Source organism: Biomphalaria glabrata, chromosome 12, assembly GCF_947242115.1.
Source record: "Biomphalaria glabrata chromosome 12, xgBioGlab47.1, whole genome shotgun sequence".
NCBI lineage: Eukaryota > Metazoa > Mollusca > Gastropoda > Planorbidae > Biomphalaria > Biomphalaria glabrata.
Genome location: NC_074722.1, coordinates 33,933,600 through 33,947,646, shown reverse-complemented (window position 1 = coordinate 33,947,646; position 14,047 = coordinate 33,933,600). Strand labels below are relative to the sequence as shown.

At 33.9% G+C, this 14,047-nt stretch overlaps 1 protein-coding gene and 1 long non-coding RNA gene across 2 annotated transcripts; both read left to right on the top strand.

The window, feature by feature from the left end:
* The first annotated feature begins 815 nt into the window (after positions 1 to 815).
* On the top strand, positions 816 to 1,114 carry LOC129921921 (uncharacterized). Its single transcript, XR_008773869.1, has 2 exons — positions 816 to 895; positions 1,078 to 1,114. It is a non-coding gene; the product is annotated as an uncharacterized LOC129921921 (long non-coding RNA).
* A 2,615-nt stretch (positions 1,115 to 3,729) lies between these two features.
* On the top strand, positions 3,730 to 11,158 carry LOC106068394 (eukaryotic translation initiation factor 3 subunit I-like). The gene is made up of 9 exons (XM_056006932.1): positions 3,730 to 3,882; positions 5,360 to 5,540; positions 6,284 to 6,349; positions 6,868 to 7,017; positions 7,839 to 7,966; positions 8,368 to 8,478; positions 9,007 to 9,096; positions 9,561 to 9,727; positions 11,010 to 11,158. The coding sequence occupies exons 1-9, from the start codon at positions 3,880 to 3,882 to the stop codon at positions 11,089 to 11,091; spliced, it is 978 nt and encodes a 325-aa protein (XP_055862907.1). The 5' UTR covers positions 3,730 to 3,879; the 3' UTR covers positions 11,092 to 11,158.
* Positions 11,159 to 14,047: the final 2,889 nt, after the last annotated feature.

Sequence of the window (14,047 nt, the reverse complement as noted above, 5' to 3'; positions counted from 1 at the left end):
ATATGGATCTATATTTTATGGCTTAAATTTTTAAATAGGGAGCCTACTTGAGCTTTATTTTATTACTATTTTGTTTTTAATTTAAAGCATTTACCCAAAACAAAAATCATATTTATTGGGACGTATATCTTATCTTATAAATGAAATACAGTCTTATCTTATAAAATACAGAAATGTTTCTTTAAAATTAATTTATAACATACGGTAAAAGTACGAATTCTGCTCTACCTATCCTAATGTGTGTTTGCATCAATCTGTTTGAGATGAATTTGTTTACATTAAGATGCATCTAGTTCGAGGTTGGGTCCTGGTTGCTCTGTTAAATCCGGAACTGAGTTTTTGTTTTCGAGTGTACAATTTTCAGGTTGCAAATGAAGTCGCAGTATGAGTGTGTGAAGGAAATGTGTATCTTCTCACCCCGCCAAAAGTTTCACCACCCCTTCCTCTCCCCCCTCCCCACCAAGTTTCCATGTCATGGTGCTTCATTTTGTTCGAGGGCAGGTCCTTAATGGGTGTGTGCTGGCGTCTGATTGGGTTGCATGCCGGTCGGGTTAAGATGCATCTGTAGATTCTAGTGTAGGTCTTTTTTGTGTTGTTATTGCGACCGTTCCTGTAAATTTTGTTTCGGTTGTTTCATTTCATGGATGAAAGTGTCATCTCAGTGTAAATGTGCGATTGGAGAGATGATTTTTTTAAATTTACCCCGCTTGCCCTTCTTACCCACCTCCACGTCTGCTGTGATGTTGCTTCGAATTGTACGTTAGAAATGTCTCATATGGATCTATATTTTATGGCTTAAATTTTTAAATAGGGAGCCTACTTGAGCTTTATTTTATTACTATTTTGTTTTTAATTTAAAGCATTTACCCAAAACAAAAATCATATTTATTGGGACGTATATCTTATCTTATAAATGAAATACAGTCTTATCTTATAAAATACAGAAATGTTTCTTTAAAATTAATTTATAACATACGGTAAAAGTACGAATTCTGCTCTACCTATCCTAATGTGTGTTTGCATCAATCTTTTTGAGATGAATTTGTTTACATTAACAAAAATCATATTTATTGGGAGTTTTATCTTATCTTATAAAATACGGAGACGTTTTTTTTTTAAAAAAAGATGATGACGTCCTACGAGTAGTTTATCACTAGGTCAATCTATTTATTACGTCATACGAGTAGTTTATCCCTAGGTCAATCTATTTTTTTACGTCCTACAAGTAGTTTATCCATAGGTCAATCAATAATAATTGTCTTTTTTTTTTTTTTTTAGTGAAACCCATTCCTTCCCTCCCTCCTTACCTTTTTTTTAAACACACATATATTACAAAAGCACCGCGCGAACGTATCAGAAAGCATGTTGCATTTTTAACTTTTGCAACATTGTAAATTGTTTCCTAATTAGAATAATAACAATAGAATGCTTACCTACTGGTAACTAAAAATATCTTCAATATATAAGAATAGTCCTTACCCAATATCGCTTCTACGAATTATTTTATCTCGTCTTAGTAAAAAAAAAAAGTTACAGTAAGAATGGGCTTTGTTGCTGCACATCAAAAGTATATATGTGTCAGACTCGAATAGCCCAAATTTTCAGTAAATGAAATTACAAAAGTCATTTCTCTATAGAAGAAGTTACGAAAATTATATTATATAAAAACACAGACCTATATTTACTACAATAAATATAGGTATTTGCTCTCTATTTACAATTTATTTTGGTAGGTCCTGTTTTACTATTACACAAGTATCAGATTTTAGAAATACCCAGTTTCGTTTTTTTTTTGTTTTTTTTGTTTAACGCTATTTGCTAACAACGTATAGAGCTATTACAACAACTCTTAATTAGTATAATTAAATCTATATATTAAATTCTGTATGAATGCATTGGTAAAATGCGAGAGCTTTTCCATTGCACGGTGCGGAGTTGAAAGAGAGCTTCCTCGTCCCTGTCGATAATCAATGCGCCGTTCCCCAAGGGACCGTCACAATAATGGCGACTCCTGAACGGTTAGCTTGGTAAAACATAGGAAAATGACTTGGACCTCTTCCAGACAGAGCGGTTTGTTCAAGCAGGCTTATGCGCATTTAAACTTTCTAATTTTCCCAGAGCATTTGACCATTATTCTTTTGAATTTTTCTGCTGACCAAAACAGGCCTTAAAAAGGCGTAGTGCTCGAGGCCTTCCTAAACGCAAAGATAGTCTTAAATTACGATGAATAAACCAAAAAGGCTTGTCTTCGAGTCCGAAGATTAATGAGGAATAAAAAAAGAGTTTGCGTTTCGGCCCCCGAAAAGTTCACGCGTGTTTGGTAAGCAATGAAAGTACAAAGGCAGGTTTCGATCTCTTCAGCAAGAATATCAGCAGCTATGAAGTACAAACTATCAACAAACCACAATCCTCCCTCTATACAAAATAGACGAATATGCAGGGGACGTAACAGGGTCCGTTGACGTTGTTATTATTCGTTAATATTCTTACGTAGGCCTATTCAATGAACTGATTTTTATGGTGCTATCTTATATATTACAGACGTTACTTCAAAAAGAAGATAATTACGTTCTACGCATTTCAAGTGTCAATCTAGTCAGGCATGTTAATCAATGACTACAACTTTGCCAAGTCGTTGGTTTTCCTGGCTGATTCAGGCAACCCATTACATTCTCTAATGTCAGTAGGGAAGAGGGAGGATTTATATGATTTTTTTCTGTCCTATGGAACAAGGAATGTGCCTCTATCTGTGTGTCTTTCTGAGTATTTCATTAGGCCTAAGACTAAAGAATGTGATTAAATTATTGATGGTTGACCTCTCTTATACTTGGTCTTTGGAAGAAGCATTAACCTTTTGTCAACTGTCTAAACAGGGTAGTATCATAATAGACTACCTATAAAAAAATAACAATGGGAATAGTACTATTGATGCTTATTAAATCTTGTTTTTAAAAAATGCTTACTTACAGTACAGAATTACAAAACGCAATCTTTCTTTTTTTTTATGAAATTGTTAAATTATTAGGCCCAATAGTTCATACAACAGAAAATACATAAGTTGACTAGGCTACTAAGAACACAAAAGTAGACGCTGCTACAGAAATTGTTTTCAAAGAAAAGCACATGGGAAAAGAAGAAAAGGCAGACAAAGAAAGCGATGAGAAGACAACATCAAGGAGAGGACAGGCCTGTCACTGAAAGATATTCTACCTAGGGAGAACGCGTAGGACGTAATCATCTTCTGTTGTTGTTTTTTTTTTAAGTAACGTCCGTATTTCATAAGATGGTGAAACACGAGAGAGGAATGGTCGAAGACGGCGGACAGATCTATGTGGTGCCCCAACGTTTCAACAAAATAACTTGAAATCGGATTTTCAATATCTTTTTAGATTTTGAGAACAAAGTCGGATAGACGGATAGGCCACACACAACTATTATCTAGATCTAGATGTTGTAGAGGTTTTCCCCCTATCAGGGGCCGTTAACTAGATGACATCATGTAAGGCTACCTTTGTTTGGGAGAGTCAATGTAAAGTGGGTGGGGGTCAATATACTAGTACAGAGAAAAAGAACATTACTGCACTTGTCCCAAATTTGTCCCAATGATATAGGTTTAGTTGTAAATTATACATTTTGAAAATTAATATTAATAAAATTAAACAGAGTAATTATATAAATACAAAGGCAATTTTTTAAAATGTCAATTTTACAAATGGTGGTTTCCCTGGACAATCCTGTTGATGGAACATGCGAATCTGTCACTTCCGGTTGATGTTTAGAAAAACATGCTTGTACAACAAGGCTGTATAACAACATTACAAAATATATCTACGTTTACTTTAATTTTGGATTAATCAAGAGCTTAACACAGAACTAATCATGGTAATTATCATTGTTTATAAAACTAGATCTATTTTTGTGTAAATTACTAGAGAATCTAGATGTATAAATAATAATAAACTTCTCAGGCATCTGGATACAAATCATGAAAAATAATCCCCCCTATTCTGTATTCATTCATAATATGTCTTAATATCATAATACTCAGAATACTGTGTAAGTCAGTGACTGTCAGTCATTGTCAATAACGACATGACAGTCTATATCTATAATTTAGATATCTTTAGACTAACTTTAGATTCTTTGTACTGAAGTTTGCCTTTTCTAGGACTATAGTCGTCTAGTAGGACAATCAGTCACAATGTGATTCAATGTAACTTGAATGTTGAATTTCTAACTCTGGATTCTATATCTAATCTAGACTCTAGACTAATCTAGAGTCCATATGATATCATATTACTTTATAATTTATATAATCATAGAATAGTTTCTAGAGATCTAGGTCTAAGTCAGTGAGTCAGTATAAGTCGACTAAGTCCTACTCTTTCGTCTTAAGTGTTTTAAGACTGTCTAAGACTTAGAATGAGTTTATGAGTCAATGACCCAGATGATAGCAGATAGTTGAGATAGATCTATTCTAGTCATTATCGCTAAGACTATTAAAATTTAATTTAAAGTGTCTTTAATTAAAGTACTAACACTACTAACAGGTATTTACAGGTAATTGCCTTGCCTTGCAGCGGCTTGCCTTAAGACTGAAGCCATCACATACCATAAGCCATAAGACGCCTGCCTTAAGTTTAAGAAGTTGGCCTCATTCATTTGTAGAATGACTAGATTTATAGATCTATGGACTATGGTTCATCTCACTTTTTCATGTGACTGTGGAGCCATATTTTGGAGAGACACTCTTGTCCACATATCACAGGTTCAGGTGGCTTTGGCTTTGGTTTTGGTGGTAGAGGAGCCACATATTTTTTCGTATGAGGAATAATTTATTTTTAAGATATTAAGTAAATTAAAGAATGAATCATTGATAGCGGAAACAAAACAAAATTTTGTCACTAATGAGGTCAGTTTATTACTGATTTCTGATTCATTTCAACATTGGGATTTATATTGTATTCTCTGGATCGAATTTAAAAGGATTAAACTTAATTGTCGCTTCAGTGACAATTTAACAAATTACAAATCTGCTAATGTTGCTGTTTTGTTGATAGACTAATAATTACACAAATATTTAGATACACAAACTTTGAAATAAACAATGCCACATTACTCTTACCCCTTAGTATTATAATATATTTATTTTTGTTAAATGATTCAGAATAATTAGCTTGACTTACATAGATGCATATATTTGACTTCAGTCTTGTTTGCATTAGCAGTGGTCTGAGTAAAATATATTATAATTTAAACATAATATATATATATATATATATATATATATATATTATATATATATATATATATACATGTTAGCCAAAGTTATCTTTTTTTTTTTTATTTTAATTTTCAGAAACCTATTATGCTTCATGGCCATGAGAGGTCCATAACTCAAATCAAGTACAACAGAGAAGGGGATCTTATTTTTTCTTGTGCTAAAGATTCCCAGCCCAATGTTTGGTACTCTTTGAATGGTGAAAGGCTTGGAACATTTGTTGGTCACAATGGTGCTGTGTGGTGCATTGACTGTAGCTGTATCCTTAATAAGTTCATGGTATATTTTTATGACAATGTAACAGCTCAGTCACACATTCCTTATGTTGAATCGTTTGTCTGGGCATTTGGTTATTGGCATTTAGATGTTTTAAATCTGATAGAAAACAGTTTTATATTGCTGTATCAAGTTTATTGATTTTAGCCTTTTATGACCACTTAGATTCTGTCATCTAGTGGACTTGGAATTGCATTTTATAAAAAAAAATATTGTTAGCTGTCGTGAAATAGACAGTAAGCTAACTAACTGTTGTTTCCTTTGATCTCCAGAGCAGCAGCTTGGATGTTGAAACTCCCAGGGATGCTTGAGTGTCTTAATTTTTTTTTCATTAAAAAATTTACATTAATGAACCTAAAAAATTAAAGCCTCTTTTCTTTTTAAAATTAAATTAATTTGAATAGCCTACAATTTTTAATGATGCAAAACCTGCACTTTTTGTCTGTTTTTTTTTTTTTTTTTTAGTGCACTTATAAACTGTTAACATAATGTTTTAGTGACTCAGATTGGTTCAACTTAACACTTTTTAAAGTTAAGGTGAATTGGGATGGGAAGGCAAAGTTGGTTTTCTTGGCTGCTAATCTGAAGGTCTCTTGGTTTGAGTCCTGGTGGAGACAGCGTTTCCCAGTTCTAATGCATTTAATGATAATTTAATCCTAACTAGAGATGTTTTGACTAGCTTCTATGTTATAACATCAAGGACAAAGCCTTAACTATAATAATCAGGGGACACAAGTAAAGTCTTGACTGGTGCTGCAGACAACTTCTGTAAAGTTTGGGATTGTGAAACAGGTTGGTATCATCCAGAATATCATACAACAGCTTAGTATCATACAATATGCTTGCAGGCTTTTTTTTTGTTTTGTTTTTAGAATAGCCCCCCCCCCCCCCCCCCCCTCCCTCTTTCCATACAGGTGAAATAATGGGGCTCTGTTGCTTGCATCCATGATTCATATGTTATAATTATTTTTTTATTATAATCTTATGTTTTCTATAATTAATATAACTGCCAGTGATCACTCTGGAATGCTGTGTTACCAAAAAAGATAGTTATTTCATGTTTTTCTATCAAAGTTATGAAAATAGCCACTAAACCTTAAAACTAATTCTCCCATAACTCAGGTACTATCATATCAGTGACATTTGCAAAATTGTACTTAGCATAATTAACAATTATTTAAAAATTTTAATCTTGGTTTTTATTTAATATTGTTCTTTGTTTTAAATTTATCATTTAAGTCATTTTCGTTCACATTTTAGCAGTACTGATTTTTCTTCAATTCCAATATTTGTTAAATTATGTTTGCCAGGTTCACAGTTGCACTCCATAGAAACTAGGACTGCAGTCAGGTCTAATGGGTTCTCATACAGTGGCAACCTCATCATGTTTACTACTGATAAGACTATGGGCTGTAATTGTGAAATTCATGTATACGATTTAAGAGATGGTGACCAACTAGGTGAGCAATAACTGTTTTAAGGGAATTTTCTCTGAATTTATTTCATTTTTTTTTTCTTTGTAATGTAAGAGTTCTGTTTTCTTCATTCATTGTAGAGTTTATTTTTTCTACAACAAAAAGAATAGCACCATTGGCATAGCTAGGTTGGGGGGAGGGGGGTCGAAATTTTGAAAGGCCCCCACCCCAAATGAATGTCCTAAATTTCTTTACACTAAATATTAAATATTACGCCACTGCCATGAAATCTTGCTATTTACTTGTATTCCAAAATACTAGGCAGCATTGCTAGATGATGTTATAGATGTCTTTGCTGCATAGAAAGCACAACGATATGCGATAAGAATTGAGATTTGTCACTTGTGCATTGCCTTGACAATAAACAACGGTATTATTCATTAAAATAGTCTTAATGATTATTTTGTGTTATGGTATTTTTAGTTATATACTGAACTTATTGGAATTTAGACTTGTATATTTATCAAATACATTATCTCATGTCATTATGTTGAATGCCAAAATGTGGGGGCCCCTAAAAAGGTCAAGCAGCCCCCTGTGTCCCCAAATCCCTAGCCACGCCACTGAATATTACTATCTATCTTTTACATCTCAAAGTAAAATCGTTTTTAATTAGTTCCAAAAAAAATAACCTAATATAATTGAATTGTAACATTATGTATGTTTTATATCATTATACACAGCGTTATAATCATTTTGATTGATGATAAGCTTTTCTATTCTTGCATATTTTTGTAAGTGTACTAAGAAAAGATATATATATGTACTTAGATAACTTAAATATGTTTTTTTTTTGTTTTGTTCAGCTTCTAACACTCCACTGTTGACAATACCTATTGAAGGATCAAAAATAACTTCAGCTATCTGGGGTCCATATGAGGAGTCTATAGTCACAGGTCATGAAAATGGAGAAATTTGCATATTTGATATAAAAGTAAGTCAATGCAGTAGATACTTGAGAAAATATAGGTATTAAAACGTGGTATATGTTGTTTTAAATGGAATCCTTAAAAAAAAAAGGTTTAAATATTTAAAAAAAAAAAAATCTTGTTGAAGAAGTTAAGCCTATGGATTATGAGGTTTTATCTAAAGGGCACTTTTGTATCCTGTCCTTTACATGCACATTTTATTAGCCAAACAAGTTATTGATAAATTTGTGCACATAAACAATCCTTATAATTTATGCAATTTGCTGAAAAATCTTTGGCTAAAATAAAGTATTAGATTTAAAAACAAAAATTTCAGTTTTACTCTAATGATTTGGAGTTGTGTGTTTAGGAACAATATTTCTTATTATATCTGTTGATACATGTATTTATTTTTCCATATTTTTAGTCTGGCAAGACAGTGCAGAGCTGCAAAGATCACACTAAACAAATCAATGACATCCAGCCTTACAAGGATTACACCATGTTCATAACAGCTTCTAAAGATAACACTGCCAAGGTAGACAACTACCCAGCTCACTTTATGTTAACCTTAGCATTACTTGTGTATTTGTTGACGGGAATATGATTGTTATTACAATACCTCTATTCAAGTTAGAACTTCATGGAATCTGGACGCTGATCTCAAAAATGGCTCGAGCTTTTATCCTAGAAACTTGACGGTTATGATTTTTTAAAGTAAAAATAGAAATAAACTTAAATTTGGCTAGATTTAAATCCAAAAATTGGTTTTGAAAGGACTATTATGTCCTGGAATGGCTGAATGTAAGACAGATCAAGAGTTTAATAAATAAATGTTCAGGAAAATTGTACGCATTGTCTCATAAGTCTAAATCTAAAGGCCTATCATTGGAATATTATAAATTGTTGTAGACCAGGATTCTTCCTTTGGAGGGGGGGGGGGGTAAAATGTTTCATAGTTATCTAATCTAAGATTCATAAGTTATTAAAGAGGAAAAACAATTGCTCTAGAAGTTGTATAAAGGAAGTTTTTTTAAAAATGTTTTTCTTGTTTTGTAATCATCAGCTGTTTGATATGGATACTCTAGAGCTGAAGAAAACCTACAGAACAGAAAGGCCAGTTAATTCAGCTGCAATATCTCCTTTACATGAGCATGTGAGAATTTTTTGTTGTACTGATGTTGTCATCTTGTGTTAATGGCTGATTTTGTACAATTTTTCTCTTATTTTTTAAGCTTGTTAACAAATGTGCAGGAGATACTGAGGCTGGGTGGTAAATCACTTGGTTTCCAAACCGGGGGTCCCAGGTTCGAATTCTGGTAAAGACTGGGAATTTTAATTTCGGGATCTTTAGGGCACCTCTGAGTCCACCTAGCTCTAATGAGTACCTGACATAAGTTGGGGAAAAGTAACGGTTGTGCTGGCCACATGATACCCTCGTTAACAATGGGCCATAGAAACAGATGACCTTTACATCATAAATCTTCAAGGTCTATAAGGGGTACTATACTTTTACAAATATGCATAGTAATACATTCATTTGAACAGGTCATTTATAAAAATGTACAATATATATATAGGTCACTTTGTTTCAACAAATGTTTTGTTGTGATCATTCAGGTTGTGCTTGGTGGAGGCCAAGAGGCTATGCAGGTAACAACCACTAACACAAGAGTCGGCAAATTTGACGCTCGCTTCTTCCACCTAGTCTTTGAAGAGGAATTTGGCAGGGTTAAGGGCCACTTTGGACCTATTAACAGTGTTGCCTTTCACCCAGATGGAAAGAGGTAAATGTTTCTGGCTTACTTTTTCTTGCAGTTGCTTTAAAGTCTTTATTGACTAGTCCTTGGGTCTGATATTTATATCTTTAAAATTTAACCCAGAAATTTGAATCTTTCATTTGTATAAACTCAGAAACCAAAATAAACAGACATGATAAATCCTGAAACTTAAAGGCAGTTACAATACTCTTCACTTAGAAGTAGAATTTATATATGTTATGGCAAGCTGGCATTGTTATATGTATCCATTACATGCTATACTCAATGAATTCACGAAGCTTGAACTGTTGGGTCATTTAGTAGAAGAGTAAACAAAAGGTTGCAATAATCCTTAAATCACTGAACCATAATTTACAAATACAAAAACCAAAGCCTAATAAAATACTCAGAAAAACACTAAGAAGTACATTTGTGCAAGTGCTCCTTCTACCCTAGTATAAGAGAATGGAAGTTGTCTGAATCATCCAGGAAAAACTCAACTGACTTAGCAGAGTTTAAGTAACATACTTGACTAGATTAACACATGAATTGCTTAGGATGTAATTATCTTCTCTTTCTGAAGTAACGTCTGTAAACTATAAGAAGATGTGATGCCATTATGTGTAGATATGATGAGGCTTAATATGGTGATTGAGATTTTACATACCTAAACAGTTGATTCATGGGACTGACTTATGGAAATGAATGATGGTGCTTTTAGAGAAATGTGGGAAATTTGCACTACTATAAGATTGTTTGTTTTTTTTTCACTTATGTGAGCAGGTCAAGAGGCGCTGGAAGACCTTTTCTCTGCCCAACATTAAATTTTATACAGTAGGCAGATGTTAGCGCTACTGGGTGGGCTCAATCTGTGCACCTCAGTCTACGACCAAGGGGCTAGAGTCCCCTAAGTAACCAGACATACTAACCTAGACTAAACTAACTAAGAAGAAGCAATAACGAACGTACATCACTTTTTATACTATCCCGCACTAACCTATATAACATATGCGGAAGTACAATTATAAAATCTGACACTAACCTATAAAAATAAAATATATAAAAATAGCTCTAACCTATGCAACAAAAATAAAAAATAGCTCTGGGAGCGCAAGCTCACACTTAGGTAAAACTAGAATAAAACAAAAATGAACCTTTAAAAGTCACTATATCCTAGCAAGTCACACTCCTAAATAAATCTTTAAAAAAAAATTATGTCTGCATCAGCCCATGAAATCTTACAGAATTCTTAATGGTACCATCTACCATGTAGATGGATTTAATCCATGAATTTTTTTTCTTTTTTCAGCTACAGCAGTGGTGGTGAGGATGGCTACGTTCGTGTACACTACTTTGATGCCAACTATTTGGACATTAACTTTGATTATTAAATTGAATTGTAAATCTACACATTTATAATAGAAAGGAAAAAATAAAAATGATCCTTTCAAAAACAAATATTTGTTGATGCTTTTGTTTTGATTGTTTTCACAAATGTTACTTTTATAAGTATTTTAACAGCTAAGTGGCTAAACACGTCAGTCTTTCATGATGGAAGCTCCAGGATTCAGAATTAAACAACTTCCTTTTTTTTTTCTTTAACACCACTTATGTCAAAGCACAAATGGGACTTTTATTGACATACAAGATAGCAGGCGAATTGAAATCGCAAGACCAGAAGAGTAACTTTAAGTCTTAAAACTTATAATATGTGTTCATAAAAATATAGGAAAGAGAAATATATCACTAAACACAAAAATGAATGCACACATACATACAAAGTAGAGTATAGAACTCTATTAATGTCCACTGATAACCCAAATGTAAATGGTTTATCCTTATTGGACAACAAACCTATATGGTATGTAATGTAAGCTGGTTTTATTTTTTTTTAAAGGATTTTATCAAACATTGCTGGAAGATAAACTTGCACATTATTAAAACATAGATTCTATCTGCATTGTAATCATTTAGAAAATAATATTCAAATCTCATAAAACTGTTTTCCTTGCATTATTATTATTTTATTTTAAAATTATTTGCTGTTGTATTGTTTAATAATACGTTCTCGTAAGACTCATACAACTTTAGACACATTCATCTGTGAAAAAAAATTAAAAGAAAAACAAAACAGTTTGTTTTGTTGATGATGGTCTGATTATTATGTTTGCATCAAAAAAAAAAAGCTGATAGTCATATTATCATACAAATAGTTTAAAACATGACAAAATGTAGGAATTTCAGTACATTGAAAATAATGCATGCACACACAGACATCTATTCTTATTTATCAATATATTTTTACATTCTATGAAATGGTGTAGTTGGATTAAAATGTAGAATGGTAAACAAATTTATAACAAGAAACACATTTTAAAATACTTTAAAAAAAAACAACAGAACTTATATTAAGCGTATTAGTATCAATTAGTTTGGATCAGTCGTGTAATTAAATTTGTAATAGATCTAGACTAACAATAAAAAAGCATTTATAAAAGTAAAAAAAGAAAGAGGGAATGGCCTGAATTCGAACTGAGCTCAATCCTTCTCAAGCCAACACGGTAACCACTCTGCTAGTGGAGAGCTTATGAACTTGGAAGATTGTATAGTTTTCTCCGTCATTGGCCTCCTTCAGTCGTAGAACGACTATGGTTCATCTCGAACACTTTTTCATATGACTATGGCTATTTTGGAGAGACACTCCCGTCCACATATATTGCAGGTCAAGGTGGCTTTCGATTTGGCCTTGTTGTTTAGAGAGAGAGTAGTCCTTAAGGGACTGCAGGCACGACATGGCCTAAATTGTGCCGATGTGCCTCAAATCAACAAATCAAATCAACAAATCTTTCGATTTGGTGGTAGAGGAGCTGGCCATTTTTCATATGGCACGCTTTTCTTCAACAGCTGAGGCCCATGTTTTCTCGCTGTCCATAGCTTTCTTGGTCACCGTCTCTCTCCAACTAGTGCGGTCTAAGGCTATGTCTACCCAATGGTCAGTATCAATGTTCACTGATTTTATCCCGTTTTATCACATCCACGTAACGGAGGTAGAGGCGTCCAGATTTTCTTGAGCCAGACGCGAGTTGCCCGTAGAGAATGATTTTTGGGATGCGATTTTCCCCCATCCGGCGAACATGTCCGAGCCAGCGCAGGCGGCGTTGCATGAGAACTGTAAAGATGCTGAGAAGGCCCGTTCGCGCGAGGATCTCAGTATTGCACACTCTTTCTTTCCATGTTATTTTCAAGATCCTTCGGAGACAGGGCAAGTGGAATGAGTTTTCTCTCTTGCTTTGAAAAGGTAGGCTAGTCCACGACTCAGTGCCGTACAGTAGCTTGCTAAGAACGCATGCCTTGGTTATCTTGTCCTATTATTCATGTTGTGTTCACTAAGACTCAGACAACTGTTTATAAATTGGACTAATTCAACCTATACCACCGCATCTGCCAAGTATGATTTTTAAAACTAAGACTGTTTTATTGATCCTTATGGAAGTTTGTTGTGATTACAAGGAATCTTTTCTCATATTACAACAGAAACATTCACATAAATAGAACTGACACAACATAAAGAGTTCATTCAGCGGCTACACACAGATATAGTGGTCCTTTTCATGTTTCTTGATCAACAAGTGGCGTTGGTATAGTCTGACCGAATAAGGAATGAATGAGTTTTTGTACCGCTCTGTTCTTGTTTCTATTGACATAAGTTGCCCACTTCGCGACGACTAGACGTAGTTATGATGGAGCGGGTGGCTATTGTCTTCCAAGATTTTTCCTAGATATTTTTGTTTAAAAAGTTTATTTAAATATGGTAGTGTTGTGCGTGTGACTTTTGATGCCCTTTATATGTTTTCTAAGCGGCGCAACCATTTAGATGAAGCGTTGTCTTACCAACAAGTTATTCCGTATGTTATCAGATTTTGGATAGCCGCGCGCAAAAACCATCTAGGATTCTCCCATCTAGTTCAAAGCCACTCAAGTCTGTATAGGAAAAACAGCCGCCGGGCTGCCTTCCCCGACAGAGCTCCATGGTGGTCCTCCCACGAACGCATGCATCAATGATGACGCCCAGATACCTATACGACCCCACCTGCTGCATCGGTGAAGCGTCAATCCGCAGTCCGTGCGTCACTCGACCACTCTTTCTGAAATCTATCTTAATCTATCTTTCCCTTGTTCAAGATGCCAAACAAAATAATTACCAATAGTTTATTAACTAATTGGTTAATTTTTTAAAAATTGATTGTGTTGTTAGGTAAAAGACTGTGCACAATTTCAGCTTAATCCGAGATCGGGAATGGGAGAAATAACGTGCGCAAACTTTTTACCGGAGAGAGTGAGTTGATG

What these genes read in the sequence shown, in the direction of transcription:
- LOC106068394 (XM_056006932.1), top strand. An exon ending in GTGGTGCATTGACTGTAGCT is followed by an intron (nt 5,541 to 6,283) that starts GTATCCTTAATA and finishes TATAATAATCAG; the next exon opens with GGGACACAAGTAAAGTCTTG. An exon ending in TATCTCCTTTACATGAGCAT is followed by an intron (nt 9,097 to 9,560) that starts GTGAGAATTTTT and finishes GTGATCATTCAG; the next exon opens with GTTGTGCTTGGTGGAGGCCA.